Source organism: Chelonia mydas, chromosome 4 (assembly GCF_015237465.2).
Source record: "Chelonia mydas isolate rCheMyd1 chromosome 4, rCheMyd1.pri.v2, whole genome shotgun sequence".
Lineage (NCBI taxonomy): Eukaryota > Metazoa > Chordata > Testudines > Cheloniidae > Chelonia > Chelonia mydas.
In genome coordinates, this window is record NC_057852.1 from 12,091,290 (window position 1) to 12,109,345 (window position 18,056).

General features: G+C 41.6%; 1 protein-coding gene across 4 annotated transcripts in view; it reads right to left on the reverse strand.

The window, feature by feature from the left end:
• The window catches only part of USO1 (USO1 vesicle transport factor), a 65,588-nt gene that overhangs the window by 42,804 nt on the left and 4,728 nt on the right, over window positions 1–18,056 (reverse strand). For 2 of the 4 annotated variants that reach the window (XM_037896647.2, XM_037896645.2), the window contains exons 2-5: window positions 14,774–14,860; window positions 14,567–14,631; window positions 8,937–9,016; window positions 6,213–6,224 (exon numbers count right to left, since the gene is read on the reverse strand). In XM_037896647.2, the coding sequence (XP_037752575.1) occupies window positions 6,213–6,224; window positions 8,937–9,016; window positions 14,567–14,631; window positions 14,774–14,860 (244 nt within the window). The remainder of the gene's footprint in view (window positions 1–6,212; window positions 6,225–8,936; window positions 9,017–14,566; window positions 14,632–14,773; window positions 14,861–18,056) is intronic. The other 2 variants (XM_037896646.2, XM_037896648.2) reach the window with 1 other exon arrangement.

Below are 18,056 nucleotides of genomic sequence, written 5' to 3' on the forward strand. Positions count from 1 at the left end.
TGAGAGAGAATCTAAGTGTTTTCTATCCCAAAGTCAGAACAGTAAATGAGGAGCTAATTCATTTTAATAATGGAAAACCATAAATTCACTCAGCAGAAGTCTGATTGAGCTTTCATTGAAGATGATGGTGTCTTGCCATTGACTTTAATGGGAATCAGATCAGGTCCCAGATAAATACTTCATAAAATCTAGACTATTTTTAACTGCACAGTTTACAAGAAATTCTATTTTCATCAGTCACGTCTGCTCAGAGCCACATTTCTTATCTACATGACCACACACTCAAAATGCAAGCACGCTCCCAAGTGATCAAACAGCTCTTACAGAGCAGAGAACACCTGCCTTTTCAAATGAAGGACAGGAAGCAGCCTTGGGGATTCAGTGTTTGCATGCAGTCAAAGTGAAGTGTACAGCTGAACAAGTGTGCCACAAAGATCATTCAATACCTTCTCCAAAGACAAAGTAGATTTACTGCTGCCTCCTTCGAGGCTTTTAGTTTAGGAGTAAAACCGTCTAAAGTTGCATGTTCAAGTACTTATTTACTCTTGAAAAAGGTTTTTTTTTTCGGTTCAGTGACAAAAAAACTGAAGACACACCAAAAAAGGGATATTAATTTTAAGATGTCTTGATGGCAAAATAACCACTCAGATCTTGATTTGGACTAATTTCATAAAGGCAATTCACTGTCTAGACATTGGACTAGAATTATTTAAGTTCTACACAAGTAGTTCAGTCTTACATATGTTATTTAAAATGTTCACGTTGGACAGACTGGAGAAGTAACAAAGATGGCACCAAGAGTGTTGAAACAGCAGGCCAGGTATCATGAATACTGTTGCATCCTGTGTCTATTTTCCCATACTGGGCAATGCCAATCATCATCCAGACATGATGGAAAAGCAACAACTAAGTTTAGATAAGACTTTGGATAATCATGGGATATTAAATATAAGAATCAGTCACGAAGCGATATGAGTCTGTGGTACAACCGTCTTTCAGCTAACGGAGGTTGTAGGGAAAATCCCATTTAGTTAGATTCTGATATGGTCTCTGATAAGCCTTTCAGTTGCAGATCACTTGCTCAATCCAATTCCAGTCAGTAGCAGCAGAAGTTTGTTACAATACAATGATGTTTGATGACCTAAGTGAAATGAGGTTGTCTCCATACAGCCTAAGGACAGGGGCCTGCCTCACAGAAACACGTCGAAATAAACTTCCTTGTTGCTCGCCTAAGATACAGAAGAACTGAATGTGCATGAACTAAACTTGTCACAGTTACAGTGGCTTCCTGCACATCAAGCACAATGAGGGAATTTGGCAATGGTAATATGCACCATATTTTTCAATGCTGTATAATTACTAAATGGGAAAAAAAACTAACTAGTCAAAGACATTAGATCTCATGATAATCTACCGAGTTAAACTGGATTCAGTTAATCCTTGACATGCTATTAGAAAAACAATCCTGCCAAACTTATGCTAACCTTCACAATACTCCCTCCTTCCTGCTCTGTGTAATGGTTCCACATGCACTGTGCAGCTCACATCACATTCACCCTGTGGAAAGCCCCACTGCAGACTACAGTCAGCTGGACTCTATAAAGATCACCTTCAGAAACAAGACCTGTAATTTTCTATAGCAAGACTATCTTAATGAAACAGCCGACAATTAGCAGTATCTAATCTAGGAATACCAGTGGTCCTCCCTTTATTAGATTTTAGAAGTAAGTGCTATTTTGTATCTGATGCTGAATGACTACATTCTGCACATACTCATTGATAGGCAACCCCGGGCTAATTATGATATCACAGACTCTTAAAAATATATTGAATGAAAGTGTAGTTTCCTAAGTTGCATTCACTCTACTTGTCCCAAAAAAAGGTACAATGGGAAGAGAGTTGCCAGGGCAGAAATCATTGTGTTAGTCTTCCTACATCCTGTGAGAAAAACTTAACACTTCTCCAACCCAGATATAGTAACTGAACTTGACTCAAAGTTACATAATATGATCTACTAAGAAACCAATTTCAATAACTGAAAAGAATTTATCGCCTCCTGTGTGCATACCCAATGTAGTAATTAGAAAAGTTACCTTTGGCGTTAATGGTTGCTAGACTGCATCATCCACATAAAAACCAAAGAAATAAGCAATTAAGTGTTTCACTGCAATGATTAGTTCCCCATCTAGCTTCAGCTACCTCCCTTCCCACAGGCCACGTATCGCCACTTTGATCCCAAACAGGAACCCTTGAGCTAAGAGAACAGGTGTTGGTTACGTGTTTTGGTACATAACATCTGGCTTGACACAGCTTTCATAAAGAGATCAAAAGCAGGTCTCTTATTTTGTACTGGTGTGTAACTGTAGCATGGTGTCAGACTGCTAATGGTGACTGCAGAGTGACTTACATTCTCTTAAATATTTCTAACAGACGTGAATGGGAGATTCAGGTTGGTGATCTTTCCATGCTCAGGTGCGTGTAAGTTACAGAACTGAAGTCTGCACATTGTGGGCACGCATTGGTTTATTTTGTTTATGGTAAGAGTTAAGACTTGTTTTTCCATTATGTCCCAGGTGGCAGATGAGGGTGAGAAACAGAACTGCTGAATGGAGGGTAGTTAAGGTGACGACTACCCTAGCTGCTCATTTCATTACTTTTTACAGACTCTGGTGGTGGACAATGCTTTCGAACAACCTTAAACAGAGTCTGAGCTAGAAATTCCCCCCCATAGTCCCAGCATATCAACCCTCAGCTACTCACCTGCACACCTATCAATGCTGCCTAGCTATTAGCCCCGTTACGTCACCACAGACATCCACTGTCTCCCTTCCACCCACACCTCCCCATCTACCACCAGCCCCACAGAGATCTTCCTATTCATAGACCCGTTCCCCAATACCAACTCTCCTCCTACCCCTTATGTTTATCCTCCAGTGTACAGTTCCCGCTCCCCTATTCCCTACCCCACCCCCCTGAATCATGACGTGCTCCCTCCAGTGCCCCCATACATCTCTATTTTAAACACCAATATATATCAATGCTAAGAGTACAACATGGTAAAACCGGGTGCATGTTAGGGTGCAGGTGAAGGAAGTGTGAGAGAGTAGGGGCATGGGGGTGATGAAGGGAAATTCAGGCTGTGCACGAGGTGGATGAAGGAGACACCCCACTTAGAGAAGTGGCACTCTGCTAAACAGGTGATTTAGAGCAAAGCTCTTTTACCTACTGCTTCTTCCACCCTCTCCCAGATTTTTCGTGTAAACCCAATCTCCCCACATCCCCACATTCCTGCATCCCCTTTGGTTTCCCATGAAGGTGTCCCATGGTTCATCAAGTAACCAAGGGACGAGCTAGCAGGTGGGTGATCAGGTCTAGAGGCTGGGGTGGATGGAGAAACAGCAATATTTTAGTTGGGCAGACTGGAATGGATGCAAAGGACCTGTGGCGGGGGAGGGTCAGTGGCAAGAGAGCCTAGTGTCCACTTGAAGGGCTTGTCTGCTCAATGAAGCCGCAACGCTTAGGGAACCTTTCAAGCACCAATCTCAGCGCAGTCAAAAGGCGCTAACCCCAGGCCTCCTCTCCTGGGTACAAGCCTCTGTCCTTCCCTACCCACCTGAAGCCTGCTGCTAAAATGCCCGCATTCCCCTAAAGCCTCACTCACCCTCTTAAGCTCTCCCAAGCCCCACTCATTCTCTGTGCTGCCCATTCCCACATGACCTCAGAGCCACATCTCCCCCTGATAGCGCCGCCCCCCCCACCCATGCTCCCGGCTGCCCTACCTACTTCCCAAGTGACTCAGCAGGACAGCTCTCGTTAACAGAAGCGGCTAACACAGGTTGTTCTGGCACCACCTAAACCTTTGCATAACTCAGCCGTTACCCTGAATATGAAGAATTTTGTTAGGGTTTAATTTTAACGTGTCAAAAGTGGCCCACACCCAAGAAGTCATCAATTAGCTCAAGAAGAGTTTGTGGATTATTGCTGTTAAACTAGAGGAACTCGAAGTAGCGTGCAGAACACAGGGCATTACTGTGAGAGAAGCAGTTTTATACGCTTCATCTGCAAACGTTATCAAAGAGTTTACGAAGCACATTACACAGAACACTCTCTACAGAGCTACTGAATTATTCGGCCAAATTTGGCTGATCAATTCAGGTCAATTATTTGCAGAACAAAAGTAATTTAGTTCTGCTTTAATCGCAAGTCTCCATACAGACTTAACCATGGAGTTGCTACTGCTGCCTCCATAATGTAGAGACTTGTAACAGGGTGACAAACTGCCCACGAATTTGAGTTTTGGCACACAATCTGGACAGTGGTAGAACAAGGCGAAGCTGTTTGCCTTTGACCTTTTCTTCAAAGGTCACACAAGTCAGCATTTGTTCAACCACTGAAGTGCCCTTTGGAGTCTAACTCTTAATTTGCTATGTTTTTCCATTATTAAATTGTTGGTAGCAAAAATTTAAATTGGTCATTTTCTATCATAGGTACGTACACACACACACACACACACACACACACAAGTTAAATGTATTTCTTCCAATGAAGCAGTCATTTGAGTGCCATTGATTTGGAAAAAATAGGGTCATCGAAGGTTAACTGTTGCGTTTGAGATTTTAGTCTAGGAAGTTGATAACTCTTTCCTTCCCTTCGGATAACAATGAAAACCAATGTGCGCACACGACTTCACAAAAAACTGGACAAGTCGATTCTACAGCGGAACCCATGCGAACCTGATACAACATTCTCACAGACCACAAGGAGCAAGACTTTACAACTTGCAGTTCACCCACAGCTTTCAGAAAAAAACCAAGTTCAGTTACTAGCAGACTCACATGAACACATGCCCTTAAGTTCTATTGTCTTGATGCTCAAGAGGGTTCTGAGTGGTAAACCCAACATCCATTTCCTTTTATCAGTGTGCGGAGGGGTCTATTTCCTCCAATAGTTTTGTTCCCATTCAATAGGTCCTAGACCAGTGGTTCTCAAACTTCTGCACTGGTGACCCCTTTCACATAGCAAGCCTCTGAGTGCGACCCTCCCCCGTTATAAATTAAAACCACATTTTTATATATTTAACACCATTATAAATGGTGGAGACAAAGCAGGGCTTGAGGTGGAAGCTGACAGCTCTTGACACCTCCCCCCATGTAATAACCTCGCGACCCCTGAAGGGTCCCAACCCCCCAGTTTGAAAACCCCTGTCCTAGACTATCATATGCAAGGGCCAAACACCAGAAAAATCTTAAGAGCATTTAATGGTAAAGGAAATATGGAAAAGGAAAATCAGAAAAATTAAACTGAAAGTTAGAATGGAAGGGAAAGCTGAAGAGGGCATGACGAAAAAGAAAGAGGTAATACATCCAAAGGATACTACTTCAACTTTGATTTCCCACACACTGGTCAATTACATTATTGCAGATGCTCTAGACTGGCTATTGTTATGTGAAGTCATACTTAAATTCTGCGAGTGGAGGGGATGAGGGATCTGTGTTTATGAAGATTAGTTTTAGATGTTTCAGTAACAAATACCGCTTTTCAAACAACCAGTCTTAGTTGATTTGTTAAAACACGCTAAACGCATCCCAAGTCTTCCTTTTCTTTTTGCGGATACAGACTAACACGGCTGCCACTCTGAAACCTGAGATTAACAGATGAGGAACAAACAAGTGTGTAAGTGGGCAACTAGACCCAGGAAAGGAAAGTAGTAAGAATATGGCATTATCGTGTATTACTTAAAAGGGACACTGTGAAGGCTGGAAGGTTCAAAGCTTGACTATTGTTCTGTATGACAGTTCCTCTTAAGTCCTTTAATGCTTCTTCTAGACACAAGAATTCTATGTGTCCATACTTGCTCACCAAAATCTTGTGCTGAGCCCTGGTATCCACTTTCATTAAATAGTTAACCGAGAAGTATTTAGACTGTTGGAATGTCAATAAACCCACTTAGAATCATGGGACAGACTAACATGTCCACAAACTGATAAGTACCTGAGCATAATGGGAAACACACACATTTCAGGTACAAAAACAAATTTAAGAAATTGAGTTTTAAATTTGAGAGAAGAAAGATTATGAAAAGAATTTAGTAAGGATTATAAAAATGTCTTACAGTGTCCTTTTTAACAGTGAAGAGAGCGAAGGTGAAAAATAACTGTGATTAGCAACTATGACTAGTAAAAGCAGCATGCTATATAAATTGAGGTTTTTACCTTCCAGATCGTCTGTAAAGGTAGACAAAAGGAGGGGAAAAAAAGAAGAGAAAGGTTCACAAGTAAAACAGTGGTCCACGTAAGACGGCAGAATTAATAATGGATTTCAAAGGCAGCCATCTTGAAATTCTGCCACCGTTATTACTTTAATTGTCACGAAAGTGGCAGAACAAGACAACCCTGTACTCCTGCAGTACTTCTGATCACGCACGTAATACTAGGCCAGTAATTTTTGTTTTTAACGGCCGTTTGAGCATAATGTTCTTATGTCAGAGCCCCCCTCCTTTGGGGGGTAGTCTATCAAGGCCAGTGCCAAAAAACTCCCTGCACCAGTGCTGCCTATATGTTCAGAAACTCCAAATTACAGCTCTAGATTTTACTAGCGATGCCTGTGCCTTCGATAAAGGAGACTGCACGAGACGAGGCAGCTGAATGAACTTGCGGGAACAGGAATAAGAAAGAGAGGGAAACAATAAGGTGGGAATTTGAAGCAAGATTCCCATACTTCTTCTTAGTTTCTTTGAGCATTTCAGGCCGCAAGTCTCATTCAGCAATGCAAGGGAAGGCACAACAATTCTAGAAAAGCGCGCATGCACTTTTCCATTTCTGCCCATATCTTGACATTACATTACGTTCTATGTATTGGTCAACCTACACACCTACCAGCACGACCTCTCTTCTGGGATACATTGCTCAAACTTTCGGAGAACTTGTGTAAGGAACTGTTCTACCCCAAAACCCAGTATCAGCTTTTCAAGTACAAAACTGAAAAAAATATCCAGCCGCACAGTAGCAGTGTTACACAGAATTGAAATCAACAACCAGGTGGTAAGTGTCCTCTGGTTACTTGCAATGCTCTTGAGCTGTATGAGGGATGCAATATATGAGCAAACCATGGATATTTAGCATGCCATGAATTTTGGAAAATGCATTTATATCTAAGTTTCTCATTTTCCTAAGTCTACTCCGTTGCATATGTTATGTCCATGCTCTGACGCGGCATATGTTATGTCCATGCTCTGACGCGGCCTTCAGACCTTCTTTTGCTGGTTTGGGGTGATGAGTTTTCTTTAAAACCCCCAAAAGCCAATAAAGTGGTCTGGTGTGCTGGACACTTTTATTTTTAAAACCAACAGTGAGTATGGATGTGGGTCTATTGGTTAGAGTGTTTAAACTAAGAAGCTAGCCAAGGACTGGTTTTCCAATGGAAGCAGAAGCCGCTACTTGTGCAATTGCAAAAGGCCGTAACCAAACAAAGGAGAAACGCTGTCTCCTGGAAAAGTCAATTCAAATTGTGTTTTGCAGCAGCAAAATTGTAGTTTGTTTTACTACACAGCCCACTCTGGCTTTACTTGTTACATTAAACTGCGGCCTGCCTTTCTGGCAGAGGTAGCTGCCTACGAATTACTTGATTGCAGCCAGGAAGTCCAGACCCAATCTCTCCATTCCTCAGTTGCCACAGACGGTTACTAGAGCACTGCAGATGTCTTACTGACTGAGGCTCAGCCTCGGGCATGCGGAGAAGTGTAGGCCCTGTGTGCCTGGCCAACACGAGCCAGGCCCGTCCAGCTCCTGTCTGACAGCTCGTTGCTGCTGTACCCAAGGCCCCTCACTCTGCCCAACAGCCTGAAAACTTGAGATTTTTGCTCACCTGGATAGCTGTTTTACCCCATTCTACGCAGCAGGAATTTCCCCAGCTCTTACTGGTTAATAGTAAAAGGGAGCAAATTCCAATATACAGTCTTTAACGTGAAGTACCCTTTTCCCCAAATCAGAATTATGATTTACAGGAGATTCTCTAACGATTTTATGTTTATATTAGGCTATTTAAGGAACATTTTTAGCAGTAATCATTTTGCAAGACTGTCAATTTTATCTACAGTTCAAGAAAAAGCCTTCAAAGGCCTCCAATGATCAATCAAATAGTCTCGTTCTAAATTTGCCTAGATGTGATTTTATCATTTAACAATGAACTGGGAACCCACGTCAGGATGCCTAAGCCTCCTATTTAATCCCTTGGTTACCATTTTCTTCTTATAAGTTGTTATAACAACGAGCAGCTAAAAACATCAAGTTTCAAGACCAAATGTATTATGCCTCTGGTCAGATGTGGAAATACTAGTGTGGGAGGGGAAGAGGTGTTTGTTGGGTTGTATTATTATTATTTCCAACCTAAATTGACAGTCATTGCATGGCTGGCAACGAAAATATTCTCACACTCATGCACAGCCACCTTTGGCTTTCAAGGAATCCATATTTTCTAAGGAACAGTCATTGGTAAGTGAGCAAAAAGGAAGCCTATCGTTTAATCAGGGCCACTCATCTCAGTTTTAGCTTTAAGTACCAGATATTGACTAATCTGCAAACACAATTTAAGTCTAGTGTCAGATAACCCTTCTGTGGAGCACTGTTGTATTTCAGTATGAAACTACAGAGAAAATCCCCACTGAAACAGATACTTATTCCAAATACGTACTTACAGAAAGAAATGGGTTAAAGGATTTCATATTACTACAACGCAAGTTACTGTTGACCAATATTCCTTGCATTCAGACAAATGATTGTAGCGGTACTATCATAAGAAAGGACCCATTAAAGGAACAGTGTTTCGTAAACTGCATACCATTACATTTTTATCATTTGAATGTAAATCATTATAGAGTAAACATCAAAGCTGCATTTAACTTCAGGAAGTGACGACAATTGTTACTCCCGCAAGCTTACCTTGTTCTTCCTCTTCTAGATCATTCGATACTATATTGTAGAGAGTGTCCAAAGCATAACCAATTATTTCGGAATCTGAACTGTGAACAGAAGTAACACTTTTCTTTAATGACTTATTTCCACTTTTTTTTTTTGCTTTATATTATTTCCTTCCTAGTGCAGACAGACATATTAGCAGTGACAACTGTAGTAAATGAAAACCCTATGTTGTCACAGGATTTTTTTTACATTGGAATACTTTACAGATGTGGAACTGTGTAATCACGGTAGAGTTCAAAATCTTCTTCCCTACTTTCATTCCCCTTAGATGTAATCACTTCAGAAATTAAGAGCCAGTTCAAAAATGCTTAGCAATGTAACTACCACCATGCCTTTCATTTCAGAAGCCATTCCATCTCTTCTGAGTATCTCCAAAAACCTCATTTCAAGATCAACTACACAAGTTGATCAGCATGAACTACCATTTGTTTGCTTTTTTTTCAAGTTGCGTTTGATGCAGTGATGTTTGCTAATGGAACCTGGATCACATATCTAGATTAATTCCTTTAGCACATCAGTTAACAAAGACATCTCTTAAGAAATCAAGGTATTTCATGGAGATTTCAAGATCTTAAGAGTTTTGCACTTTAAGATTTTGTACTTAACGCTGTAAACAAATTTAGATTTAAAATAAAGGGACATCTTTCCAAGGTCGTAGATAATACAACACAAAGTTCTAGAAGCAGAAGTAATTTCACCAGGAACTCCGCTAGCCAGACAGTTGGACTCTTTCCCCCACTTCAAAGTTGTGAGACGCTAACCCTCAGCCCTCTCCAAAAACCCCATCAAACATCTGTCACTTTTGCAGCGCGCCTTGAAAAGCACCAAGTTCAGGCTATTTCAGACCTAAGTGGGGAGCAGTTCCAGAGTCTCAGAACAGTCACATGGAACTTCCTGCCAACATCCTCTTTTGTAAGGGTGATCCAGCTTGAGTGCCCCTGCTGACCACTGTGCGGCAGTATGGCACAGAGTCAGAGGCAATCCCTCCACTAAGACAGTCTCAGGCCATTTAGGGCTTTACCCATCAAAACCAACACCTTGAACTCTACTGGGGGATCAACGGGCAACCAGTACAGATCCCAGAGCAACGGTATCACATGCTACCAGCAAGATGTCCTTCTCAATAAGCTTCAGTCTCTGAATGGTTTTATTAAGGTGTAGACCAATATAGGGAGCATTGCAATAGTCTAATCTTGAGGAAACAAAATGGATAACAGTAGCCAGGGACGCATAAGAAAGGAAAGGCAGCAACCTTCTAACCAGACACAGATGGGAAAAAGATCACTGAGTTACTGCTGTAATAGAACTGCCAAACAGTAGCTACAGGGTTTAAAATAACCCCACTATTTATGGACCAAGTAATTAATGGTGGACATACTCTTCAGTTGCTTCCCCCAACCCACCATCATCACCTAAGTCTTGTCTGGATTGATCCTAGGCAGCTCGCTTTCATCCATGCCCTAATCTCAGCTAGACATTGGTTGAGGTGTTGAACTGCATGGTCCAAGTCAAACGACATAGACACACAGTTGGGTGTCAGCAGCTTACTGAAAACACTGCGTTTCCATGCTCTTCGCTAACCCTTAAAATGGCCCCCCTCCACAGATTGGAGAGGAGGGGTGACCGCATGGCACTCTGTAGTACCCCACACTTCAGAGTTCTTCAGGAAGAGGAGCAAATTTAAACCATCTACTTAAGTAAAACTAAAGGCATTTTAAAAATCAAGTTTTCTTTTCACCATTTACGGTTTACATTCTGTACTGCATTCAGCTTCCAGAGTAAAAACAGAATAGCCACTTCTGTTATATTTACAGCCAGTTCCCAATCAGTTCCGTTTTCCGATTCTCAGATCTGAACGCTCACGTGTGGATTGCAAATCAAGCAAAAGAACTTTAACTTAAATGGCAATAGCATTCTGTTGGTATAAAATGGAAACATATACGGATATTGTTTTTTGTAAAAGCCTGGTTTTACAGATCATAAGTGCTGACCCTACAGCGTTGCTGAGCTTTAGGACAGCAGAACTTTTGATCATGTGTAGCCGCAGCATTAGCTCAAGAAACCAATTTTCTGTAGAACAAAATTAAGTGTTTCTATTGCAATCAGTCAGGGAATTGAGCATGAGGGAAGCCACAGAAAGTAACATGTTGAAACTATGGATTTGTCTACACTAGCACATTTGTGGAAAAATCTTTTGTTGGTCAAGGGTGTGAAGATAGGGTGATCAGATAGGAAGTGTGAAAAATCGGGACAGGAGGTGGGGGGTAATAGGCGCCTATATAAGAAAAAGCACCAAATATCGGGATTGTCCCTATAAAATTGGGACATCTGGTCACCCTATGTGAAAAAAACTACACCCCTGACCGACATAAGTTTCACCAACAAAAGCACTGGTGTGGACAGCACTATGTTGGCAAGAGAGGCTCTCCTGCCAACATAGCTAATGCTGGTCATTGGGGGTGGTTTAATTATGCCAGCAGGAGAGCTCTCTCCTGCCAGCAAAGAGTGGCTACTTGGGAGATCTTATAGTGATTAGTACAGCTGTGCCACTGTAAGGTCTTTAGTTTAGACACAGCCTATGAAGAGACCATGGGAAGAGTGGAACAATACGTTTACTTGAAACACAGAAGAGGAACATTTCTGGGCTGGGATAAAGAAGTCTAGAAGTTGGAAGAAGCAACTCAAATCAGAGAAAAGAGGAAGATCGTACTTGGATGGGAGAAGTGCAGAAGAAATGTAACTCGTCCAGTAACACATGACTATACAAACCAAGATGGTTTATTTTTCTACTTGGATCAACATATGAATCTGCATATGCCACTCACATAGCACTGTCTAGGTGGGAATAAAGTCAAGTATCAAAGTGTGCTCAAGCGGAAAGATGCCTGTGCACTACACATGGTCACCTAGTTTAAAAATCACTATTTCCATCAACATGAATAAAGTTTCACACACTTAAACAGTAGCATGCTGGAAGTTTAAATGTTCTCTCTTTTTGCTCAAAGGCTATCTATCTGACTGGCAGGAGACATATTTCTTAGCATGCAGGGGTAATATCAACATGCTATTCTGTTAAGTTACACCACAAAGACTTTGTCAACAAAAGTGACTCTCACACTAGACCAGTGGTTCTCAACCTATTTACCATTGCGGGCCACATATGCGGCCCACAATGTTTTATGTGGGCCGCATCCAATGCTACCTGTATGTCCCTGAGGATGTCACATGGACCGCAGCGGTCTGCTGACTGGGCTGCAGGTTGAACACCACTGAACGAGACATTAATAATGAGCTCACAATTTCAGAAGTTAACACCGGAGGCTAATCATTCCTGTCAAACTAAAGTTGCTTCAGTTGCTCTTAAGCAGTTATAAGACATCCCAGAGGGACAACAGAAAGCCACTTCAATAATCCTAGAGATGGTAGAAATTGGTGAGAACACTCCCATGTGCAGGTTCATGAAAATAATTTAGCAAAAGACACTGTTCCCGGAGCAAAGCACAGATTTAGAACTATGAACCTTTACCTTTCGGTCACTAAGCTCTTATTCTCAGTTTTATAGGGAGAAATTTACTCTCAGCTGGCCACCCTCTCCTCCAGCCAGGGGCTTCCCTAATCTTCACTGAGCCTTCCTTCTTGCTTGTCCCTCCCACACCATCCCTTCCAAGGGCAAGCCAATCCCCATAGCATTTTTTATTCCCCGAAGCCTGGGATCCAAGGCCCTTTGCTAAAAGCCAGCAAGTTATTCCCCATTTTGCTACTCTGTCCTACCCCATACAAGTAACATTCCTGCCTAACATTCCTGTGTCCCCACGCTTATGTTAAGTCAGAGAAAGAACACAGACAGGGTTACTACCAAGGCACAAGCCCAAGACAAGTCTAGATCAGTGTGATAGTGCAAGACAAGTGACAAGCACGACGTCTGCATGACTCCAACTTCCAGCAACCCGAGCAGCGAAGGAAAGTTAGTTTTGAAAGCCGAGTCCCAGATCTGTGAACCAACCTAAGGATTAATCTAAGTGCAACACTCCTCTACACTTAACATATTCTCTATTTTCCTCTGTATATAACTGTCTCGACTCAGAGCTGGCTGCTGGGCATCTGGGCTGCAGTAACTTGCGTACCAATCGTTCCTACCCTACAGGTCAGACAATATTCAGATACCTGTGGCGGTTGTTCTTTCCCTCTGGGAACTTGTGACCAGTGGATTTCAGTGACCAGGGGAGCCTTCTTAAAACAAGTCTATTTCAGAATTTACCTGCCTTTCAGTTGTTTTCCTCCCCTACTTGGGTAGCAGAGAGCAGCAGGGGAAGTGTATGTGGGCAACACAGCAGATGTAAATTAAGAGAGCTGGACCCCCCAAAGTGAATGCCCCCCTTCCAGGCTGAGTAGCAGTCACAGGCAAGCCCTCTGCTCCTACTGTCTGTCCGTCCTTTGGCCATATGGGAGGGTTCCCAGGGGAGAAATGCCTGCTTACTTCCTGTCTCTGGTATTTCACTGCAGCCATACCAATAGGGTCAGCGGGGTCTCTAGCTCACCAGTGCTTGTTTTCTAGCCCTGTACAATACGTTTCCAAGGGGAAGCTGCCAACCCTTGGTGCCAATATCAGGCTATTGACCTGCCCTGGCATTCAATTCCCTCTTTTTCTTGGTTTTGATGTGAGAAGATGCTCTCCTGCCCACCACCCTCCTTACTTCCACCTGGGAGTCCAAGGTCCTCGTGCAGGCAACGTACAAGCTGGACACCCTTGTGATTATTTCTTACCCTAGCTGTGTGTGGATATGCAGGTGGGTAGGAGAGTACATTATTACATGCTTCCAAAGTGGAAGGGAAAGAGCAGCACATGATGGTGATGCCACGGTAGTGGATGAAAATACAAAGAGGAAGTTACTACACACAGTGCCGTCAAATGCTATAATTAGATCAACTGGCGAGGCAGCTGTATATAAATAATCTATGTTCTTCCTTCTGACATGGGGCATTTCATTTTTCCCTTGACAGCAGCACTTTCAACACCAGTAAGCTATAGTTATTCTAGTACTCCAAAGCCTTAACCTGTCAAAATGAACGCTGTTCCATATAAAAAACATTGTACCACCCCTCCAAATTATGTACACCAGTCAATAAGACTGACTGATTCCACATTTAGTCCTCCTAATTACAAATTGTTAAATAATATCTTATCCTCCTTTTGCCCTAACACATTTGTTAATATTTATATACTTGATTCTTTAGTCTATTAATATCATGACTTCTGATTTGTTAGTCATCCAGACAGGACTAATTTTACATATTTTAAAATTAGCAAGTTTCTGCTGTATTTACACACACTTCTGTACCGCCATTATTACCTTATCGCTATTATAATTTGCCATCCCTAAATTTCTTTGTTTCCTACTTCCTTATCTTATGTACATGTTTGTAAGCAGGTCCTGTAAGCAAAGTTTAATCCGTCAGGAGAATTACTAATAAAATTTAGCATTCTGTTCACATTAATTACAGGTCTGGTTTAGTTTTATTAAATACTATTTCAGGATGTAGTCTGAGAAAACTGCCACTGAGTTCATTTTCAGAAGTTAAAATGTGCTTACCGGTCTGTCTGGAGAACATTGATAAGATGTTCCATAGCCTGGAACCCCACCTCCAGGCGATATTTCTGTCCAGAAAATAAAACATTAAGAGTAGTATTAAAAATGAAATTAGTAATATTGTGCAAACTGCAGACAACACTTTTAAATGGAATGCCACAAAAGGCATTGTATACGTTCACGGCACTATAGAAAAAATATAACACATACCTTTGATAATGATTTGAGAGCACGTACGGCATCCCTTCGATCATCCAATAAAGTAGATGAAGCTACGCGGTCACAGAGTTTCTGAATCTAGAACAAACAACATATAGTTGCATCAAGAGAGATCCAGTAACAGTAATTCTATAGCAAATTCAAGATCCTCCATAGCCAGCAGCTCAGAAAACTAGCATGAAACAACTGACTATTTTCCTATTTCTTTTGTTCGGGTGGTAAATTAATTTACTGCAGAACAGAATACTTGGCAAACAGAATATAATGATTGAGATATAAAAATCTAGAATGAGACAAGAGTGAACTCACAGTTCACCAAGGACCAAAGTAAGAACCAGTAGAGATTCCTAATAGAACATTTAATTTTAGAAATTCTGCTGAACATGCCAGTTCTTTCTATCCCACTTCACTTTTTAGAGAGAACAGCTTGTTTAACTGGATCTTCACATACAGATGAACAGTGAAATGACTAACTCCCACCCACAGTGACCAGCATTCAGCCTTCCCTAAAGCCACACTCTGCACACAGGGAGCTTTCTGATGTTCTGGATCTCAGCGCGTGCACCCAGAGAAGTAGCCACAAGGTGATCTTTAGTTACAGAACACAGAAAGCTCTCGCTGGACTGTTGGCCTTGTCTGAGCAGTGACTTTTTGCACCAGTGCAGATACAGTGTACAGAGCAAGGATTTTCACTACTGCAATGGTATTAGTGTAGGCACACTTGTACAAAAAACAACAAGCATAACCACACAACTCTTGCTGTGAAGTAAAGTTACGCCTATTGTCTAAACACACTGGAGAGCTTGACTCTCCTTCAGTTAGACCTCTTGACTGACTCATGCAACTTTAGAGAAAGCCTCTTTGGTTATTTAACTCACGAAGGAGCAGGATAACGGTAACCTCATCCCGCCCCAGTCACATTATTGTTGGTACCTTTTCCTTAGTATCTAAAAACTGTCCTCCTTTTCAATCAGACACTATATTATTTTATCTGGAAATTAAGCTTTTTCCAGTTACATGTGAACTAACCCTACCTTCACAGGACTTGTGCATCCCATAGGACTCTAAAGTTACTTGACCAAACTATATACAGCTTTAATATAAAAAGAACAAGATTTATTGTGGTAGTGTTATCTTCATACAGAGCCAGAATGCACGTACCTGGCCATGCAGCCACAGAACCCTTGTAAGCAGTACTGGCTACAAGAGAGTACACATATACTTGACCCTCACGCCCTGCAGTCTATCCTGTAGCCACCCTTAATTCCCCCATCTAAACCATCTCTCAGTTCCTCTGTCTCTCTCCAGGAGCGACAGAATTTAAGCTACACAGAAAAGGGAAGATCAGCAGGGCTTTGTGGAGAACAAGCATTACTCTGGTTCGTTAGTTTGCTTCACAGAGCCCCACTTTGACATTCCTCAGGAAGCGGGCTGAGGAACATCCCTAGCTGGATACTGATGGAAGCACTACTTCCCCAGAATCCAAGTCTCATCTCAATGCAATATCCAGAAAATAGCCGTACATTGATTATACAGATCACTGATAAGCACATGTGTGAAATATATGCATCTAAAGCTGCCACTCTTGGCTGACCAGGTTCTTACACATTCAGAGACAGACTTTGACTAGAGGAGGTTGAGTATGAAGCCCTTTTCAGAGTCACGGCAGACCAACATAGCAGCCACGTAAACCTCAAATGCACAAAGGACACCTTTGTAGTCGTTGAAAGTTAAGCAACATTTACAGTAAAGAACAAGATACCAGATCAAAACTTTTGTGCTAGATGAATCTCTGGAATGTACACTGAATGTATACAATACATCTCTAATCTAAGTTAGTAAGGAATCAACTTCAGTAAAATCAACAAAAGGTATTTCTAAACTGTATGAAGAATGTCCGAACGGGGGTGTCAAACCTATACTGGTTCAAATCTGTGATTAGCCAAAGCCTCCCTTAAGTGAGCTTTTCAAACCCTCTTTACATATCAATGCAGCAAAAAAGGATACAAGTCTGATGGGCTGCTTGATTTTATTTAAACACATCCTTTGGAAGCCAATGTTAAGAAACATGATTTTTCTCTTCAGAAACTTGCTCAGTGTCTGAGATTTGAAACTAACAAGGTCTGTCTATGGAGAGTTTACACCAGAAGAAAAGTTGTCAAGTGTGGGGTTTGGGTTTTTTATTTATTTATTTATTTATTTTTGAGTTACAGGGGAACTGAAAAACATCAATTGCCCAGATTAGAATAAAACTTTTCATGTGAAAAAGCCTCAGTGTGTTTTCCCCATCAAGAGCATCTACACAACATTTGTCTTGATATAAAAATGTACTTCAGCATTTCCCCCCCCCACTCTGATTTTGGGTTCAGTAAAGGAGAATTGAGATTCATTCTGAAATAATGGCAACCTCGCAGTCATTTTGGCGTTCTTGCACTGAGTCTTGAAAAAAGGCAGACTTCAAACATCAAAATGTACCCATGTTTCAAATTGTGGCACAGTAATTTATTTGGTCTGAGGCAGGAAGCTGGCAGATTTCTAGGAGTAGCCATTGAAAACAATTTCAAAAGTCATTTTCAACAGTATCTGGGAAAAATAAATCTACCGAGACTATTAGCTTCTTCACGGTTGACGTTAGAAGGGAGCTGGGAGTCAGCCTTGTAATGAACTCTGGTTACAGCGTCAAGTATGGAGCTACCATCTATTCTCCACGGTGGTTCTTGCCACCAAATCATGTATGTCCAATTGTAGTTGTTACACTGGCGGAAATAATTCAATCAGCAAATCTTGTAGGTTGCCAGGAGGAGTAATCATTTCAGTGGCAGCGCTGACACAGCTTGTTGGCCAAAAGGCAAGGGTTCCGATTTGGACTGTGCTAGTAACTTGCACACAAAATCCTGTATTGATTCCAGGACAAATGTTTCCATGCATAGAAAAATTGGAATATCCCAGAGCACACACCACATCTTGTATACGAACCACCTCACTGACGAATTCTTTTTGTACCAGTTGGGCCCAGCCTCTTTTTGTGTTGTTGCTATTGATTGTAGCACAGCATTCACACAGCCACCATCCATTATGTTTTGTACAACAAGCCGGATTAATTTCTAAGCCAGTTTCAGTTACTAGGAGCACAGTGGGATAGTGCTGTACGTAAGTATCATCTAAAGAAGTTCCCACGCTGTTGGCATAGTACACCTTGACTGGCCAATCTTGTAATTTTAATTGTAACAAGCTTTGCTTGATGATTTCAATGAATTACATCAGGGTCACCAGT